General features: G+C 38.0%; 1 protein-coding gene across 6 annotated transcripts in view; it reads left to right on the plus strand.

Annotated features, from left to right (window-relative positions):
• Positions 1 to 21002, plus strand: part of DIAPH2 (diaphanous related formin 2) — a 968119-nt gene that overhangs the window by 522941 nt on the left and 424176 nt on the right. For all 6 annotated transcript variants that reach the window (XM_040266684.1, XM_040266683.1, XM_040266685.1 and 3 more), the window contains one exon: positions 2921 to 3050. In XM_040266684.1, coding sequence (XP_040122618.1) covers positions 2921 to 3050 — 130 coding nt within the window. The remainder of the gene's footprint in view (positions 1 to 2920; positions 3051 to 21002) is intronic.

Below are 21002 nucleotides of genomic sequence, written 5' to 3' on the forward strand. Positions count from 1 at the left end.
ACAGTGCTATTTTTCTATTCTTGTGTTTTCCTTTCCAGTATTGGCCTTGTGCATTTTTAAAAAGAAAATTGATATTCTTCTACAGTGTGGTATCGTAAAAAATTGCATAGGTTTTTATTATTGGGCCCTGTGTTTGTCTCTCTGTGTCTAAGTAGTTTGTCTCCATAGATTTCATAAAATACAGATCAATTTCCCTCCTTTAGGAAGATGTGCCTTCAATTTCTTTAAGTACCTAATATTTTTCAGTTGACTTCAGTCGCTTAGTCATGTCCGACTCCTTGCGACCTTATGGACGGTAGCAAGCCAAGCTTCCCTGTTCATCACTAACTCCTGGAGCCTACTCAAACTCATGTCTATTGCATCGTTGATGCCATTCAACCATCTCATCCTCTGTCATCCCCTTCTGCTCCCACCTTCCCTCTTTCCTAGCATCAGGGTCTTTTCCAATGAGTCAATTCTTCGCATCAGGTGGCAAAGTATTGGAGTTTCAGCTTCAGCATCAGTCCTTCCAGTGAATATTCAGGACTGATTTCCTTTGGGATGGACTGGTTGGATCTCCTTGCAGTCCAAGGGACTCTCAAGTCTTCTCCAACACCACAGTTCAAAAGCATCAATTCTTCGGCGCTCAGCTTTCTTTATAGTCCAAGTCTCACATCCATACATGAATACTGGAAAAACCATAGCTTTGACTAGATGGGCTTTTGTTGGCAAAGTAATATCTCTGCTTTTTAATATGCTATGTTGGTCATAGCTTTTCTTCCAAGGAGTAAACGTCTTTTAATTTCATGGCTACAGTCACCATCTGCAGTGATTTTAGAGCCCCCGAGAATAAAGTCTCTCACTGTTTCCATTGTTTCCTCATCTATTTGCAATGAAGTGTTGGGACCAGATGCCATGATCTTAGTTTTCTGAATGTTGAGTTTTAAAACAAGTTTTTCACTCTCCTCTTTCACTTTCATCAAGAGGCTCTTTAGTTCTTCTTCACTTCCTGCCATAAGGGTGGTGTCATCTGCATATCTGAGGTTATTGATCTTTCTCCTGGCAATCTTGATTCCAGCTTGTGCTTCTTCCAGCCCAGCATTTCACATGATGTACTCTGCATATAAGTTAAATAAGCAGGGTGACAATATACAGCTTTGATGTACTCCTTTCCCAATTTGGAACCAGTCTGTTGTTCTATGTCCAGTTCTAACTGTTGCTTCTTGAACTGCCTACAAATTTCTCAGGAGGCAGATCAGTTGCTCTGGTTTTCCCACCTCCTGAAGAATTTTCCACAGTTTGTTTTGATCCACACAGTCAAAGGCTTTGGTGTAGTCCATAAAGCAAAAGTAGATGTTTTTCTGGAACTCTTCTTGCTTTTTCATTGATCCAGTGGACGTTCGCAATTTGATCTCTGGTTCTTCTGCCTTTTATAACTCCAGCTTGAACATTTAGAAAGTAAAGTAGTTTGTAAGAAACAACAACAACAAAAAAGAAAATGTTTATTTCCTTATTGCTTGGAGTAGCTAGCATCCTCTGAAAGGGATGCACTTTGTGAACATATAACACTAATCTCAAGAAAAGACCTCTCTTTAGGAAAGTGAACCTCCTACAGAGACTTCTACAGCTGCGAGCCTGACTTAAGACAAATTGCTCTTTAGGTTTTTGTTGCTTTTTGTTCTTATAGCTTATTCTTGAATTGTGTCATTTCAACTTTGTAGTACTTAAAAGTGTTTAGTGCATCAGCATAACAATGCAAAATTTTAAGTATTTTTACCTGCCTTGGAATTACCAGCATCATGACTCCTATGGCTGTTTTGAGCCTTAAGACTAACATTTCTTTTACGTTGCTCATATCATTGGAATTTAACAGTTATTCTAATAAACTGTAACACAAAAAGTATGGACCTGATTGAGTAAATGTGATTTTTTTTTCCTTAGCCACTAAAACAATAAGGATTAAATTACTTTGTAATTACCTAAATATCCTCCAAGCCTTTTCACAAGCCTGTTTGTAAAGAATATTCATTTATTCTAAACAGTAATCCTTAAAGCTAAAATCCCCAAATCAGTATGGACATCAGTGGACAAACCCATCATCTAAGGATTATAGAATGAAAACATCCAGTAGAATGAGAAAACTTGATACTTCATGCCATATTTGTCCTTTGTTTCTAAGTAAATCCTTGATTTCATTTGTAGCTTAGTCTTATATAACAGTTATATTAAAGAAAATACTTAGATTCTCATTATAGATTTTTTTGGTCCTATACTTTGAAGTTTTTTTATCATTCTAACTGCAGCATCTCTTTTCTAGTGTCTCTGAAAAGAAGATACAATGTGTAAGCAGAGAAATAAAATTTGACATATTATGATTGTGTGGTCAGATTCTGTTTATAAATCGGCTTAAAAAGCCTTCAGTTATTCTTTTTTGATGGCCCATGCAAGTAAAGGAGCATACAATACACTTGCTCTTTTAATTTGCATAGACGATGGCTGAAGTAAATATAACCTCATAGATGCATCCAGCTTTTAAGAATATATTTTTGAAATTGTACAAAGACCAAAATGCTGATAACAGACACATGCATTAACTTGGACTATTATTATCAATACTTAAGTGGTTGTTCTTTTCTCAGGAAAAGAATAGTTCACTTTGCCATCATGATTTAGACATTTTAAGAAATGCAGATGAAAGTTTATTATTATTATTATTATTATTATTTACATTTTGGGTCACTTTTCTCTCTTTAAAAATGAGTTCATTTTAAAACCCAGCGCATTGTTACTAGAGCCCAGTAGAAACTACCCTAGACATTTTTTTTAAAGTTATATTAATTATAATGAATTGAGTTCATTCATTCATTTCACTTCTTTAAGTAAAAGTCTATATTTATATTGCTGAAAAATACTAAAAATAGTTATCATTGTTCCATTTCAGATCCGAGATACTAAATCAGCAGATCAAAAGACCACCCTCTTGCATTTTCTTGCTGAAATTTGTGAGGAAAATTACCGGGATATCCTGAAATTTACTGATGAACTGGAGCATGTAGAAAGTGCAAGCAAAGGTAATTGATTCATAACTGATTTGAAACTACATCCTGCCTAAATATTATACTTTAAATGGTAATCTATAAGCATTAATCATATTTTTTGTTTGGTTACTGACCTAAGAAAAGCAGGAAAATAGTTTTCCTTAGTTTGTAGTTGACAACATAGTATATTTTAATAACCTGCTTTTAACTGAGTTTTTTTTTTTTTAGCAATTCTAGGTTATTGAAGCTTTTGTGTCTCTGATCAGATAATAAGTTTGTTCCTTCATTTCATAAACACTTAAGTCTATATTGTTTGCAAAAGAACCATACAGTGGGGCTGTTGGTAATATCAAAATAATTGTGGGATAGTTCTTCCTAGGATGCATCTAAAATCTAGACTAAAGACGTGTATACAAATCCTATATAAAACAGAGATGAATATGAGAAGTGCTAGAAGAAAATAGACTGTAGTTTAGATGAGAGGGAAAATACTTTTGACTGGATAGTTAAGTGAAAGAGGCCAAAAAGGTGAAGTATGAAAATTAGGATTTTTACAGACATGGAAAAGGAGTATGCCGTCCAGACAGTCAACAGTATCAGCAAGGCACAGTCGTGGAATGTGTTAGGATAGGTGAAAACGTCACTGAGGAAGAAGAGAAATGTCTCCAGACTTTAATTTGAGCTGATTAGCTTTGTTGGTTAGTGAGTATTTATTTTTGCCAGAAGTTGAAAAGTGAATGAAAGGAAGGATCAAGGAAACATTTTTTTGAATGTGAAACAATAGATGTGGAGTACATTTTTCCTCTTGGATCAGAAAAGTAAGCAATAAAGCTTTTATTTGAAATTGCACTATGATAATTCCACTTCTCTGGAGAATGAAATGGCAACCCACTCCAGTATTCTTTCCTGGAAAATTCCGTGGACAGAGGAGCCTGGAGGGCTACAGTCCATAGGGTTGCGAAGAGTCGGATACGACTGAGCAGAGCAACACAATTCCACTTCTCTATAACTCTGAGAACTTTCAGTAAAGACTGAAAAGCATATGCTTCCTGAGTTTACTACAAACCATATACACTGGTTAGTGTCCTTCAAAGTAGAAAACAAGTGTGTCTGTAAAACCCAGAATGTCATATGTATAATATTGTTCGGTGGCCAGTGGTCATCTCTGCCGTTCTGCTATTGTTGATCACATCCCCAATGTTTTTCTTTAATGAAATTAATGGGATTTCTTTAACTCCTTTAATTTAATGAATATTATAGTTGTTACTATTGTCTTGTTAGTGGAGAGTAATTATAAGGCTACTTGTAATCCTTCCATTCTCAGCCAAGTATGTATTATACTCTGTTCTGGGCTTTTGGCAAATCTTTTACATAGTTTTCTTTTACAATCTCACCAACTTCTCTCTTCCTATCCATTTTAAGAGCAAAACCTCTCTGATATATTTGCTTATTTCTGCTTTTGTGTGTTCATGAAATGAATGTCATTATATTCAAAACACTGTTGCAAAAGATCTTCCTTTCTTACTGTTGGGCTTCAGCAATCCCCTCTCAAGTTATTGTGACTAGTTCTTTTTCTTTCCCTATAAAATTGAGACTCAGAGTTCTCAACTCAAGACGTTCTTACATATATTCCACTCACTTGCATCCCCCTTTCATTTCCTTCTGGTTTTCTTTCAGTGTGCCCAGACATACTTTCACTTGAGCCATTTTTATTCCTTTCTAACAATCCTATCTCTGTGTATCACGCTACATCCTGTGCCTGAGAATCTCAAGTGCCCTGTCCTCTAAGACACCTGACGTTTGTCAAATCGCTGTTCGGGATACCTTTCCTTATTTTTTTAAAATGTGTTACTATTGAGCCCTTATGAGAAAATACTTGTGAAATTAGACTGCAAGAAAAAAACAGAACGTGGTGTGAAAGGTTAAGCCAATTTCTTCTTTGTAGTTAAATACTTTCCCTTGGTGCTTAAGTTTAGCATGTTTGTTTGCTTAATATAGATTTCAGTCCTGTTTGAATCATATTCTGTCACCTCCAATACTGTGGATGTAGCTAGCATATCTGTATTCACAGCCAACCAGCAAAAATAAAAATAGATCAACACTATATAGTAATTATTTTCTGTAATTACGGACTATCTCCTTGTGAAATTACTGCTTATACAAAGAAAAAAGTACCTTTCTTTCTAAACTGGAGTGGTACAGGAAAGTTGAAACTAGTTAATGATTTTTATATTATTTTTATATTTTTCATATTTAAAGAACGATTGTATGACTACTAATATCTATCTTTTGTGTTTTGTTTTCTTCCTACACCTTTGAAAATCCTCTGTTTTGCATTTTTTTCTTGAAGTATACTTGATTAGCAATATTGTGTTAGTGGCAGGTATACAGCAAAGTGATTCAATTATATATATGTGTATATTTTTTCAGATTACTTTCCATTATATGTTATAAGATATTGAATATAGTCCTTATGATATAAACCCTTGTTGTTTATGTTTTGTATATATACTAGTGTATGTATGTATTCCTCCCCCTTGTAGATTTTTTGATTGTTAGAACCTAAGTACCTATTTTAATAGAATAAGTATCTCTTCTGTCTGGAATAACAAATAGATGTATTTCAGCTCATTACTTGAGGTATATACCTCAAAGTAACTGACAGAGGGAAAAAATTACCTTGAAGTGAAAAGAAAACTAAAAGTAGGAAATATGTGGGATCCATGGAAAAAATGTATCTTATAACTGCCTTGTTTCCATGTAAAGCTAACCTTCTAAAATTTATGTGCATCTTGAACTATGAAAGGTGATGGTATGTACTTAGCATATTTTCCTAGAGCTCTGTAATGCAAAGATATAGGGGGAAAGCACATCATTTTTCATAAAACAGATATATGTTATGGAGTGGAATGCAAAATTCACATGAATTTTTAAAATAAAACAGATGACTTCAAAGAAATGTCACACTTACTGCAGATCCCTAGGGGAGCATGTTCAATCTTCTCTTTCATTAGGGGCACTTGGTTGGGAAAAGTTTATGAAGCATTGCCTAAAGAATTGGAAAGTGGTTTTGTTTTGCTTTGGTTTTACTTATTTATCTATTTAGTTATTATTGCAGGCAGGGTGGAGGCAAGCAGGCAGAGTGAGGGCTGAGAGTGCCTTCTAAACAGATCATCTCATCACTCTTATGAAGTTCAGAATCAAATAGTACATTGTAATTATATTACCAGGGGGATTAATAAAATAATATTTCTGTGGTCATTTTCTTCTAGGTTAAATGATAAATCTCCAGATCCTCTCCTTCATGTTTGACATACCAATGAGTCTTTAGAAAGAAAAATAAAAGCTGTTGCTATAGAAAATCTAATGCCTGTAAAATGCTGAAAATATATTTGATAAATCACCATTACCTTTTCCCCAATGACTAATTTTAAAGATTATATATATATATATAATTATATCTAATAGACCTATAGATCTATATTGTCTAAAGCATTGCTAGTTTGCTAGACCTAGTTGATAAATCCTGTATTGTTTGCCCCCAGCCCCCTCTGCCCGTGGCTATCACTATAACTTTCAGCTTTGATGATTTTTACAGTTTGATTCAAAACCTTAGTGTTTTATAAGTCAGCTCCAGGGATTAAACCAAAAGGATTAGCAAAACTTAATTAAAACTATTCCATTCAAAAAGGGAAAATAATATTAATATATTTGAAGGCATTATTAATCCTAAGTTTTTATGTAAATCTGAAATGGGTTTCCTTTCAGTTAAATTGGTGCCATCCTATAAGAAAAAAGCGGGTTAAGTTTTCTCTAAGCAGTGTTAGTCTCCTATGATTTAAATCCACTATTATAGATTTTAATGACCTTTTGCTGTCTGCCCTCTTTCCGTGTCAGTTTAGTGACTCCGATTAGCTGTTTATCCATTCTGAATTCTTCACGAGATTAGTAATGATGAAAGTTTAGATTACAGGAAATACTATAGGGGAAAAATCTATCAAATGAAGAAAAAGAAAAAAGTAAAGTCATAGCAGAGTTTAAAAAGTTGGGGGGTGAGGGAGGAAAAAAAAAAGCTTTTTTGAAACTCCAGAGCTGACAAAAGTTGACATTTAATCTAGTCCCTGCTAAAAGAAACCCAAGATGCCATTTAGTCCAAATTCATCATTTTTCAGTTGAACAAACTGAGGCCTAGACTGATGAAGGAATTGCCCACAATCACACAGTCAATGAAAGTTTGCAGAACTTTTGTCCATTGTTTTATCACATACATGTCAGTTGCACTTTAATTCTTTTGTGGTCTAAAATATACAACAGAGATTCATATTTACACATTGGAAAACATGCGGAAAATCAACACTGACCAAATAAAAATTTACTGGAGTGTAAATGCCACTTCATCTGTATCATGGTCCAATTTCTCCAGCCCCATTTTGACAGAATTACCCTTTCCTTTCTCTGCGTTACAACAGCACTTTAGCCTTATTAGTAATACAACACCTACCACATTTGCATTTTTTAATTTCATTGTATTCTTCTCTCTGTACCTCCTAGGTTGAATTCATAAGTGGCAAGGAATATGCCCCATTTATCCCAACAGACTCAGTGCTAGCATAGCAACTCGGAGAGAAGTATATATGCTCAGATAGAAGTAAATGTTCAATAAATTTATTACATTGAATCTTTGTGTCTCCTTTTCGTACACATACATTTCGAAACATGCCATTTTGGGGAGTTGGCAAGTTGAGAATAGCAACCTGAAAATTACTGTTTACTGTAAATACAAGAGGAGAAACAAAATAAGTGGAAATAAAGAGAACACCAGGGCTTAACAGTATTTCCTGGTCCATGTTTTACTTTTTTTCAAGGAGAAAGTTAAACTTGAAAACGATCAACCTCTTAATGGAGAAGATCTAAACTTATGGTGGCCACCAAACTGTAAAGGGTTATGGTGAACAGTGAGGATTAACATCTATTTCTGCTTAATTGACTATGCCAAAGCCTTTGACTGTATGGATTACAATAAACTGTGGAAAATTCTGAAAGAGATGGAATACCAGACCACCTGACCTGCCTCTTGAGAAACCTATATGCAGGTCAGGAAGCAACAGTTAGAACTGGACACAGAACAACAGACTGGTTCCAAATAGGAAAAGGAGTACGTCAAGGCTGTATATTGTCACCCTGCTTATTTAACTTCTATGCCAAGTACATCATGCGAAACGCTGGACTGGAAGAAACACAAGGTGGAATCAAGATTGGTGAGAGAAATATCAATAACCTCAGATATGCAGATGACACCACCCTATGGCAGAAAGTGAAGAGGAACTAAAAAGCCTCTTGATGAAAGTGAAAGAGGAGAGTGAAAAAGTGGGCTTAAAGCTCAACATTCAGAAAACAAAGATCATGGCATCTGGTTCCATCACTTCATGGGAAATAGATGGGGAAACAGTGGAAACAGTGTCAGACTTTATTTTGGGGGGCTCCAAAATCACTGCAGATGGTGATTGCAGCCATGAAATTAAAAGACGCTTACTCCTTGGAAGAAAAGTTATGACCAACCTAGATGGCATATTCAAAAGCAGAGACATTACTTTGCCGACTAAGGTCCGTCTAGTCAAGGCTATGGTTTTTCCAGTAGTCATGTATGGATGTGAGAGTTGGACTGTGAAGAAGGCTGAGCACCGAAGAATTGATGCTTTTGAACTGTGGTGTTGGAGAAGACTCTTGAGGGTCCTTTGGACTGCAAGGAGATCCAACCAGTCCATTCTAAAGGAGATCAGTCCTGGGTGTTCTTTGGAAGCAATGATGCTGAAGCTCAAACTCCAATACTTTGGCTACCTCATGCGAAGAGTTGACTCATTGGAAAAGACTCTGATGTTGGGAGGGACTGGGGGCAGGAGGAGAAGGGGACGACCGAGGATGAGATGGCTAGATGGCATCACTGACTCTATGGGCATGAATTTGAGTGAATTCGGGAGTTGGTGATGGACAGGGAGGCCTGGCGTGCTGCGATTCATGGGCTCACAAAGAGTCAGACACGACTGAGCGACTGAACTGAACTGAACTGAACTGAAGGATTAAAAGTCTCATAGTAACTAGTGGCAGCCAACTGTCTTAATGTAATATCTAACTAACTGCTGAAACTTCTTTTATTCTAATGGTTGAAAAAAATTACTTTCATAGTGTCTACTAGATATTTTATTGAAAAATCTTTTGAGTTATGGAATAAAACCCCACTGTGTTTAATTCATTCAAGGTACAATGGACCCAAGATGTATGAACCCATAGGATTTCCTAACAGATTTAAACTTTGAGTTTTGCTCTGATCTTAGAAGCACAGAATGATGATAAACCAATGTTACAAAATGTCAACAGGATTGACTTGACTTAGATGTTAATAGTCTGAGTAAAATTGAGTCTACTGCTGCTACATCAGTTTAATTAAAAAGTTAAATTGTTCAGCTTTATTTGGACTTTTCCCACACTATTTCAAATAATTTTACTGAGTGAATTGTCTTCTGTCATATTGACAGCATAAATATCTTGTAAAAATTTATAAGAATATTAAATTTTAAGTTTTAAGGAATCTGATTCATACATTTTCCTCTTTGATATACTTCTTTCTTCTTTACTATCACCAAGTCACCCCAATTTCTCTTAAACAAAGTGAATTTCTTTAAAAGAATTCAAATTATTCGTAGTCCAGCACATGCATAGAAAATATATTTTCAACCTGAAATGTCAAAAGGACTTAGGACAGAAAGTCATGTTTTCTTGCTGATCAGTAATCTAATCATTACCAACCAGTGTGTTGAATTCATAACATGTAAACCATCTAATTCATTGTCATTTCTAGAGAAAACTATGTTAAAAAGATTACCTTCAGGGAACAGTGAAAGGAAGCAGAGACCATGGTCATTTGGACTTTAGTTAAATGCTTCAATATAAGTCAACGTTTTTTTTTTTTTTTTATAGACCTACAGGCATTTGTCAGGGTACTGTAGCTTCTGGAACCCAGAATCCCTGCTGGAGAATTGTATGCATAGCTCATCTGTCTCAAACCCACATTCTTGCCCAGCCTGTCTCAGCACCTGCGTACTTGCATGCTCAGTCACTTCAGTCATGTCCAGCTCTGTGCTTCCCCATGGACTGAAGCCCTCCAGGCTCCTCTGTCCATGGGATTCTCCAGGCAAGAATACTGGAGGGGGTTGCCGTGCCCTGCTCCAGGGGATCTTCCTGAGCCAGGGATCGAACCCATGTCTCTTAGGTCTCCTGCACTGGCAGGCAGGTTCTTTACCACTAGCGCCTCCTGGGAACCCTATTTTTCCTAACAGAAAGTCCCCCCTCTTCTCTCAGCCCTTGTGAACATAAGGTATGAAGACTTCTGCAATTGTTTTGGCTTTCAGGGGTCTCTCACTTCCCCTCTTCTTAGTTTGGTCCTTGATCCTATACTCTTTGCATTACAGTATCCTAAACTCTTTTGCATAATGGCTGTATCCTGGTGTAATGCTTTCTGTGATAATGTATGTTATCATAAGTCTGCTTTTTCAGGGGAGATGCTAACACCCTATTGGCATAGTAAATTCAGCTCAGTGAGTGATTTTGAAACCTCCACCTGATCTTAGCTATCTTTATTTAACCCCAGTGAAACTTTCTGGGTACTTAAAATAACTAAAATATATCCGCAGAAGTTCAATTCAACTTTACACATTAGTCACATATTCAAAAATTTTTTTAAAGTAGCTATTTAAGGCAAAACTAATCTATGGTGTTAGAAATCATTGTAAATTGTTATTTTGGGGGTGGGTTATTGTCTGGAAGGGAACACGTGAGGGCCTCTGGGGTGCTGGTCACATTCTGTTTCTTGATCTGGATCCTGGTGACATGGGTCTTTTCAGTTTGTGAAAATGCATTCAACAGGTCACCTGTGTGCGCCATGGATGTAGGCATTTGTATTTTTAAAATGTGTAATGAGTGATGAAAAGTGAGAAAGATATTATATGTTAATTCAAAAGGTCCTCATGTTTTTACCTGTGCTTAATGATCGCATGCATTGTGTAAATAACTGCTTTCAGAGTTGATCTGATGGTATTGTAAATAATTACTGTTTTTCTGCAAGTTGTATGTCACTTAAGGATTTTATCAAAGTGTCTTTTAGTCTGAGAGTGAATGGATAGGCTCTAATATTAAAAAGAAAAAAAAATCAAGCATGTTTTATACCATGTAAACATTCAGGGTGATCTTTTCCAAAGCTGTTGTCAGTATTATGCTGTCTAGTATATCATTGAATCTTAATGTGTCCTGAGCACATCCTGAGTTATAATTTTCACCAAGATCCTGTCGTTGCTGTCATTGTTATCATTGTGTCTTTGCTTCAATGTCAAGAAAGAGGACATGTGGGAATATTGCTCATTTTAATCTCATTGTGGATTCAAGCTTGCTAGTTGAAAAGTGAATATTCATAAAGCAAATATTATAATGTGATTGACTCCGGAAGTGAAATACAGGGACATATTTGATGTAAGAGGTTCAAGGATTGATGTTAAGTAGTAATGTCAAGATAGAGAGGGAGAATAAGAGAAGAGAGAATAATGAAAGAAATGAAGAAAAAGCCAGTTCTCTGTAGCCACAACAGAGTCATAGGAAGAGGCAGCTCCTGTCCTGATTGGAGATTCCCTTGTGCCTCTAGGGGAAAGTGGTAGAATCTGGTAAGCAAGGTGGTTACTGTCATTGCAGTTTTTACCACCACCCGTTCTTCTGATGGGTTCATCAGTAAGGATTAATCTGGTTTAGGAATGTGAGGGCTGGGGATTTGGGAAGAGTAAAGAACAATGTCAGATCTACCTAATAAGTTGCCTCAATTTTCCACTTTTTACATTATTTCAAAATGGCTTGAACACAGGGACCAAGTCATATGGACTACACAGCTGGTGTGATTTCTTGAACTGAACTGGGTCTTTTTCTAGAGTTTGGATTCTGCAAGTTAATGCGGTAAATTATAGTAAATAGCAAACATAAGATTTTCTTATTCTAATTTTATATGATCCAAACTCCTTTAGAGTATTTCCATGTTAAACAATCGGCATGGAGCTGGCATTTTTACTAGCAGATGCACTAAGAGAGGGAAAAATCTCTGACTCCTAACAGGAGATATTAATAATAATCTGTGGCAAATAATTCTGGTACAGTCATATCTGAAAGAAACACATGCTGGAAATACTATGGCCAAGGACAAGAATCATAACGTACATATTTTTTAGTTTCAACTTTGTTACTATCTACTCAGTGAATCAGTTTTGCCATTTAACTTCTCAGTTCCTGTTTCCTCGTTGTACAATAATATTTCTTAATTTGAAAAATAGAGATGGTCATATTTATCCCTCAGGTGATTATGATATTAACTAGGTATTCTATATGGACATGAAGTAAGAGAAAAGTGTTATATATAAACTGATTTATTATTCAAGCTTTCCAGGTGATTTTGATCAGGTATTTTATGTTTGCTCAGCTTCCCTGGTGGCTCAGACAGTAAAGCATCTGCCTGCAATGCGGGAGACCCGGGCTCGATCCCTGGGTCGGGCAGATTCCCCTGGAGAAGGAAATGGCAATCCACTCCAGCACTCTTGCCTGGAAAATCCCATGGACGGAGGAGCCTGATAGTCTACAGTCCATGGGTTCGCAAAGAGTCAGACACGACTGAGCGACTTCACTCACTTTCACAGTCCCATTTTAAAAATGAAGGTCAAAATTCACTTATTAAACATAAAGCACTCTGAAATAATGTATTAATATTATGTCATTAATTTTATTATCTTTACATGTTCTTTTACTTTTTTGCATCTTGTAGTCTTTTACAAATAACTCTAAAAACATGATTACTTAGGCTCATCTTATTTTGAATTGCATCTCTAAACTTTGATGGAATAATCATTATTCCATATTTAAGTGTTGATCACAAAATTTTCAAGATTGTATTTTTGATTTGATATCTTTATCCTTAGTATGTGTAAACATGGAAGACAAGAAAGAGCAGGTAGTTTTATTGAATGTTCTAAATAGTTAAAATTTTAGCTACTTCTATATCCCTTGTTCTTTTCATTGTAAGACCCCTGAGGGTAAAATAAAATACATAGTTGAAAAAGATATAACATTTTTGTTTGCAAATTTAAGGTAAACCAAGAAAGCAATATAAACCTTGACATACTGTGTATTTTAATGGGAACATTAATTAATTAGCCTTTGACTGGGTGGATCACAACAAACTGTGGAAGATTCTGAAAGAGATGGGAATACCAAACCGCCTGACCTGCATCCTGAGAAATCTGTGTGCAGCTCAGGAAGCAATAGTTAGAACTGGACATGGAACAACAGACTGGTTCCAAATAGGAAAAGGAGTACGTCAAGGCTGTATATTGTCACCCTGCTTATTTAACTTATATGGAGAGTACATCATGAGAAACGCTGGGCTGGATGAAACACAAGCTGGAATCAAGATTGCCGGGAGAAATATCAATAACCTCAGATATGCAGATGACACCACTTTATGGCAGAAGTGAAGAGAAACTAAAAAGACTCTTGATGAAAGTGAAAGAGGAGAGTGAAAAATAGTCATTTAAAGCTCAACATTCAGAAAACTAAGATCATGGAATCCAGTCCCATCACTTCATAGCAAATAGATGGGGAAACAGTAGACACAGTGGCTGACTTTGTTTTTATGGGCTCCAAAATCACTGCAGATGGTGATTGCAGCCATGAAATTAAAAGATGCTTACTCCTTGGAAGGAAAGTTATGACCAACCTAGATGGCATATTAAAAAGTAGAGACATGACTTTGCCAAAAAAGGTCCATCTAGTCAAGGCTATGGTTTTTCCAGTGGTCATGTATGGATGTGAGAGTTGGACTATAAAGAAAGCTGAGTGCAGAAGAATTGATGCTTTTGAACTGTGGTGTTGGAGAAGACTCTTGAGAGTCCCTTGGACTGTAAGGAGATCCAACCAGTCCATTCTAAAGGAGATCAGCCCTGGGATTTCTTTGGAAGGAATGATGCTAAAGCTGAAACTTCAATACTTTGGCCACCTGATGCAAAGAGCTGACTCATTGGAAAAAACCCTGATGCTGGGAAAGATTGAGGGCAGGAGGAGAAGGGGACGACAGAGGATGAGATGGTTGGGTGGCATCACTGACTCGATGGACATGGGATTGGATGGACTCCGGGAGTTTGTGATGGACAGGGAGGCCTGGCGTGCTGCGTTTCATGGTGTCATGAAGAGTCAGACACAACTGAGCGACTGAACTGAACTGAACTGAACCAAAACATAAGTAACTAAAGCACAAAGTGGAAAACCACACTAAAGCAAGGTGCCAATTGGGGAATAAAGCAATGAAAATAAAACTGACAGATATGTTGAGAAGAAAGGAGAGAAAGAAAAGAAAGAAAGAATCAATACACAAAGTTAAATAGAGGTAGATAAATAAGATTTATATATGTTAAAGATTAATTGCAAGGGGAAAAGAACAGTAGGAAAAACCAACAGAAATATAGAAAACATAATAATAGGTTTAAAAATTTTAAAGTTGAAATTTTAAAAAAAGAGAAAAGGAAAAAAAAAAAAAAAAAGGAAAACTCCACAGAACTACAAAAGCCCAACAAAGAGGCAGGGGTTTATAACAACAATAAAAAAATGTGACTGAGAAAAAAAATACTCAAAAGCTTAATTGGATTTCATAGTGCAAATAAAATGGGCAACTACAACAGAGGGGGAGAAAAAAGGCGGGGGGTGGAAATAATCCAAAAGAATCTATAGAACATGTCAAAATATAAGAACATTAAACGTTTTTCTTGAGTCACTTTCCCTCCCTGAGAGTCACAGTCCACCTTACCTCCGTAGAATGCCCTCCAACACTACGCTGCTCTCTGGGCCTGCTGTGGGGGCAGCTCAGATTTTCGTCTGGTCCTACACCTGTGTGTTCTTGCCTCCAATATCCACAGCTCCCAGAACTGGTGCTTGGCTTGCGGGGACCTTGGCGGCCCCAAATGTACAGGGATATGGACTGGCTCCGCCACAGTAGTCATCACCATATCAGAGTCTGTTTTCGAGCCTCTTGTAGCTGGCGATCAGAAGGCCTCTTCGGCCAGTCTTTCTCTGTACTTCCACCCAATCAGGCACTTAGAGGGTTCCCTTGCCTGGAGTCTTTCTCTGTTTTTCGGTGTGTCAGGCACTTAAAGGGGCACCCTGGGTGGGGTCCTACTGTGTAGTTCAGTTAGTCAGGCGTTTGATGGGCCAGGCTCTCTATTGTTCAGCTGCTGATGCTGGCACCTGGGGAGAGAGAGGCTATGGTGATGGCTCCACCCCTTATGTGTGACTCGGCAGTATCACCTTGCTTCCATGGTTGCCTGGCTTTCCTCCACTGGTATTTCCCACTACAATCTCCTCCCTCACATCCCCTCAATCAGTCTCTCTGCCATCAACATCAGCCCTTGTCCTGGGATTGCTCCACAATCCCTAAACTCCAGCTCCCAGCTGTTGCGCCTTCCAGGGGACCGATGTTCCTGTCCGGGTATGTACGGCTGAGGCAAGGACTGTCTGATTCTTATTCCATTTGGGCTGCCACTGATCAGTGGTTTCACTCTCAGCCTTAAGTGTTTCTCCTCTGACTCAGACAACTGCCCTGATGTGGGGATCGGAGCCCTGCTTCAGTTCTCCCATCTGCCAAGGGCAGGTCCGGTCCTGCTAACACTCCTGTTTTTCCTCCTAGTTCCTTCGTCCTACCGAGTTTAGCATGGTTCTATATATTCTTTTCCACTGGTTAGGTACGCCTGTCTGCTCTTGTTGTAGTCACGTGTTCCAGGAAACAAACTCACTCAGAAAAACAATGCAGATAGTGGCGTGCGGTTTATTACAAGGAGGGCCCAAGGCAGAGTCTCCTCTTAGCCAAGGACCCTGACCAGTTTTTGTGAAAACCTTATACACCCTAAGTGTATAAGGTTCCCTTAAACTAGTCTGAACAAAGGAAAAAGAAAGAAACAAGCAAACTTAACCCGTGATTCATATGCCTTAAGCCTATGTTAACAGTGGACAATTATCAATAGGCCTGTGGTCATACCCCAGTGAGCATAATAGCATGTATGATTCTATTCAGTTACACAGATAATTAGGGTATTGTTTTAGGCAATGGAGAGCCCCGGGGCTCTTCCTTCCAGGGGCCTGGTTTTCCAGTTGGTATGTCATTTCCTTAGGTACTGGGCACATAGCTCAAAGTCCATAGTCCAGCCCAAGATGGAGTCCTGCTTTCAAGACAGAGCCTGTTCTGTTTCCTCCTTCACTCTCAGTTGGTGTTCTGCATGCACTTCTGTGTCTCAAGGTGTATTCCTGATGTATCCATGGAGAGAGATGTACTCCACGTCCACCTACTCCTCTGCCATCTTGTTCTCTGAATTTCACTGACATATTCTTAACAGTTTCAACAATTAGTTCACTTGGACAGGTCCAAAAGTGAAATACTCTGATGATAGTAAGTTTGGAAACCATGTCATACAGAGAGAGAACATAAGAAGACTTGCTCCCATAGAAACAGTTGGAAAGGTTTCTGGGGATAGGAGATGGGTCAAGCAGCACACTGTAGGCAAGAAGAGGAAGGCAAGAAGAGGACAGGAAGTGGTCCCATCCATAGAAGAGATGTGGATGGAATCCAAAGCTGTTATTTGTATTTATCGCAGTTTTTAAATCAGAAATTAACTTTCACTGAATTATAGGTCACACAACTTTTATTATACCATATATCTTATAGGTGAAAATAGAAACTTTATATGCAGTCTAGAGGGCTTCCCAGATGGGACAAATCTGCCTGCCAGTCAGGAGATGCAGGAGACTTGGGTTTGATCCCTGGGTCAGGAAGATCCCCTGGAGGAAGAAATGGCAACCCATTCCAGTATTCTTGCCAGGAAAACCCCTTGGACAGAGAAGCCTGGCAGATAACAGTCCATGGGTTCACAAACCCATTTAGATATGTATACATATATATATATATGCTTGTGTTGTAGGTGAGGAACTTTTGTTCCTGTTATACTGATGGCTTATGGAATACATGGTTTAAAATAGATTTCTAGAATTTAAAAAGATTTTTAAATTCATTTGGAGAGGAGTCAAATTTCTGAATACAAAGATTATTTTTTCTTTCTTCACCTTGAGATACTTGATCTCTGTAGATTTGTAGTTTGTTTACTATCTTGAGGAATGTGACGTATACACACTGCTATATTTAAAATGGATAACTAACAAAGACCTACTGTATAGCACAGGGAAGTCTGCTCAGTGTTATGTGGCAGCCTGGGTAGGAGGGGAGTTTGAGGGAGAATGGATACATGTATACATATGGCTAAAGCCCTTTATGGTACATCTGAAGCGGATGACAGAGGATGAGATGGTTGGATAGCATCACCAACTCAATGGACATGAGTTTGAGTAAACTCTGGGAGTTGGTGATGGACAGGGAGGCCTGGCATGCTCCAGTCCATATCCATGGGTTGCAAAGAGTCAGACACGACTCAGTGACTGAACTGAACTGAAGCTATAGTAATTGGCTATACTCCAATATAAAATAAAAGTTCAAAAAAAATTATTTTCTGAAGCTTCTGTTGTGATTTCCAGCAAAAGGGACTGTGGAGATGATGTTTTACCTGATGTCAGTTTTACTTAGGAACTCAGTTGACAGTCAGGAGTAGTTTCTCAGGTTAGATTTTCAAAATGCCAAATAACTTGGGTATTATCACTGCTCACAGAATCATCTGCATCTCCCACCTTCTTTTTCAGACTTTGTTTTTACTAAAGCATTAGTAAGAGAAAATATTCTTTTCCTTTTTATCTAGCCTATATTTCCCAGTAAGAATGCATTGTTTGAAAAGTCACAGTAAATATAAAGCTTTTTTTAAGTTATTATTTTAGATGATGAGAAGGGAGTTCAAACAAAGAGTTTAACAGATATACCTGATGGGGACTTTTTTATTTTTATTACATATGCATAGAACTTACCATACTGCTCTTTAACAATCGAAATCCATTGTGGTTTGAAGATGCAGTCCTCTAGTTTAGAATGTCTCCTAAAAATTCTCACTCCGGACTGTGTACTCCAGGTGAACTGAATTAACTTCGATTCACTGTTCACAATTGCACTTTTTTCCTTTTGTTTATATGATATTCTCTCCATCTAGATTTCTTTGAAAATCTAAATCGCATCCATCATTTTGAAGTGAAGTGAAGTCGCTCAGTCATGTCCGACTCTTTGCGACCCCATGGACTGTAGCCTACCAGGCTCCTCTGTTCATCCATCATTTTAGGTTCAGGTAAATTGCCATCTCCTCCAAGTAGGCCTCCCTGAATACCACAGCTAAAAGGATAGTCTCTTCCATTTAACTTTATTTCTGTATCACAAGAGACGACCTCATGTTGGAACACAGTTGTAACTGTGTGAGATCTTGAGTTGCTCTGATACACTATTAGAATGTATGATGTATACAGTAGATAATCAACAAGTATATGTTTTCCCTATGAAAATCTCTATCATTTTAGATTTATGTTTATGTACCTTTTTGATAACCATAAGAGTTTTGGATTAAGTATTTGCAAATGCTAAGTGAGTCGGACACAACTGAGTGACTTCACTTTCATTTTTCACTTTCATGCATTGGAGAAGGAAATGGCAACCCACTCCAGTGTTCTTGCCTGGAGAATCCCAGGGACAGGGGAGCCTGGTGGGCTGCCGTCTATGGGGTCACACAGAGTCAGACACAACTGAAGCGACTTAGCAGCAGCAGCATATATTAAGCATTTATTCAGTTCAGTCTCTCAGTCATGTCCGACTCTTTGCGACCCCATGAATCGTAGCATGCCAGGCCTCTCTGTCCATCACCAACTCCCAAAGTTCATCCAAACCCATGTCCATTGAGGTGATGATGCCATCCAGCCATCTCATCCTCTGTTGTCCCCTTTTCCTCCTGCCCCCAACCCCTCCCAGCATCAGAGTCTTTTCCAATGAGTCAACTTTTTGCATGAGGTGGCCAAAGTACTGGAGTTTCAGCTTTAGCATCATTCCTTCCAACGAACACCCAGGACTGATCTCCTTTAGAATGGACTGGTTGGATCTCCTTGCAGTCCAAGGGACTCTCAGGAGTCTTCTCCAACACCACAGTTCAAAAGCATCAATTCTTCTGCGCTCAGCTTTCTTCACAGTCCAACTCTCACATCCATACATGACTCCTGGTAAAACTATAGCCTTGACTAGATGGACCTTTGTTGGCAAAGCAATGTCTCTGCTTTTGAATATGCTATCTAGGTTGGTCATAACTTTTCTTCCAAGGAGTAAGCGTCTTTTAATTTCATGACTACAGTCACCATCTGCAGTGATTTTGGAGCTCAAAAAAGTAAAGTCTGACACTGTTTCCACTGTTTCCCCATCTATTTCCCATGAAGTGATGGGACCAGATGCCATGATCTTAGTTTTCTGAATGTTGAGCTTTTAGCCAACTTTTTCACTCTCCTCTTGCTGTTTTCCTAGACAATAATAAAATTTGAAATAATAAATTAACCCAAAGTGGGAATCTTTAGAAACCCAATTCCTGGAGTTAAGCTTCAAAGAGTAGGTATCTGTTTAAAATGCACATAAACTAAACATAATTGATTTCAGTGTTGTTTTAATTATTTTTGACTGATCCTGCCTTCTAAGTTCCAAATTAGAACAACCTCTTAAAGCATTTTTTAAGGTGAAGAACCTGAACCAGTTTGAGCTGACATGAACAGGCAACATTTTAGAGCTATTTCTCCCTCGCTGCGCCTCCCCCCCCACCCCCGCTTCCCCCTTCCCTGGCTTTCTTTAGAGACTAGTGACTTAGAGGACTTCCCTGGTGGCTCAGACGGTAAAGCATCTGTCTACAATGTGGGAGACCCAGGTTCAATCCCTGTGTCAGGAAGATCCGCTGGAGAAGGAAATGACAACCCACTCCAGTCCTCTTGCCTAGAAAAATCCCATGGACAGAGGAGCCTGGTAGGCTACAGTCCATGGGGTCGTAAAGAGTTGGACACGACTGAGCGACGTTCCTTCCTAGTGACTTAGAGGAGACTCCATCAGTCAGAATACACTATTATGCTAGCATGCATTTCTGAAAAGGAGGAAAGGAAGGAGAGAGTGAAGAAAATAATTTCTTTTGAATATTCTGAAGGGCATATCTAACCAGATTCTGGTAACCCATGATCCCAGCTTTTGGCCACTTGGATGAAAGAATGTTGTTAATACCCACAATCCTACTGCTACTCAAGATAGTCATGTGCACACATTGCATTATGAATCTATTTCCATTTGATTAAAAACAAGTTCTAACAAGTTTAAGACTTACAATTCACTGCCACCTTTTATATCATTATGGTCTCAGTAGGTACTATTGGAGAAAAGAATCATTTATATTTCCTTGAACAAAAAAATCTTGTTCTTCCACTATTTAATAGGCTGTCATTTGCTATCGGCATTTTAGTAATGTCACAATAGGTGGTGCCATAGCTGTATACTGATTGGCATGATAGGAAATTTAAAGTGTGATTTGACCAGTGAAAACAAAAGGGGGGAAATATATATACAAAGCTCTTCTGAGCCCTACTTTCAAGAAATTCACAAATAACTGAATTTTTTTCAAAGGGACTGCATTATTTCATTCTCTGTTAGTGAAATACCTTGACTGCCTTCTTCACTCTGCTGGCAGTCAGAACAGCTATATGCTGGGGCCTGAATGGCAAACAGTATTATTTGTAACACTGACGTCGGCCTGCATGGTGATTATTTGTATGCAATTACTGGTTGAGTTAGAATCACTGCCTTTTTAAACTTTTCCCCAGCTTTGGTCATTTCTACAGTTGATTTTCACCAAAATAGTTGACAACTGCCTATGATTCATTTAGCCAGATGCTGTTTGCTCTGATAAATTCATTTTAAGCATTTGG

Source organism: Oryx dammah, unplaced genomic scaffold (genome assembly GCF_014754425.2).
Source record: "Oryx dammah isolate SB20612 unplaced genomic scaffold, SCBI_Odam_1.1 HiC_scaffold_23, whole genome shotgun sequence".
Lineage (NCBI taxonomy): Eukaryota > Metazoa > Chordata > Mammalia > Artiodactyla > Bovidae > Oryx > Oryx dammah.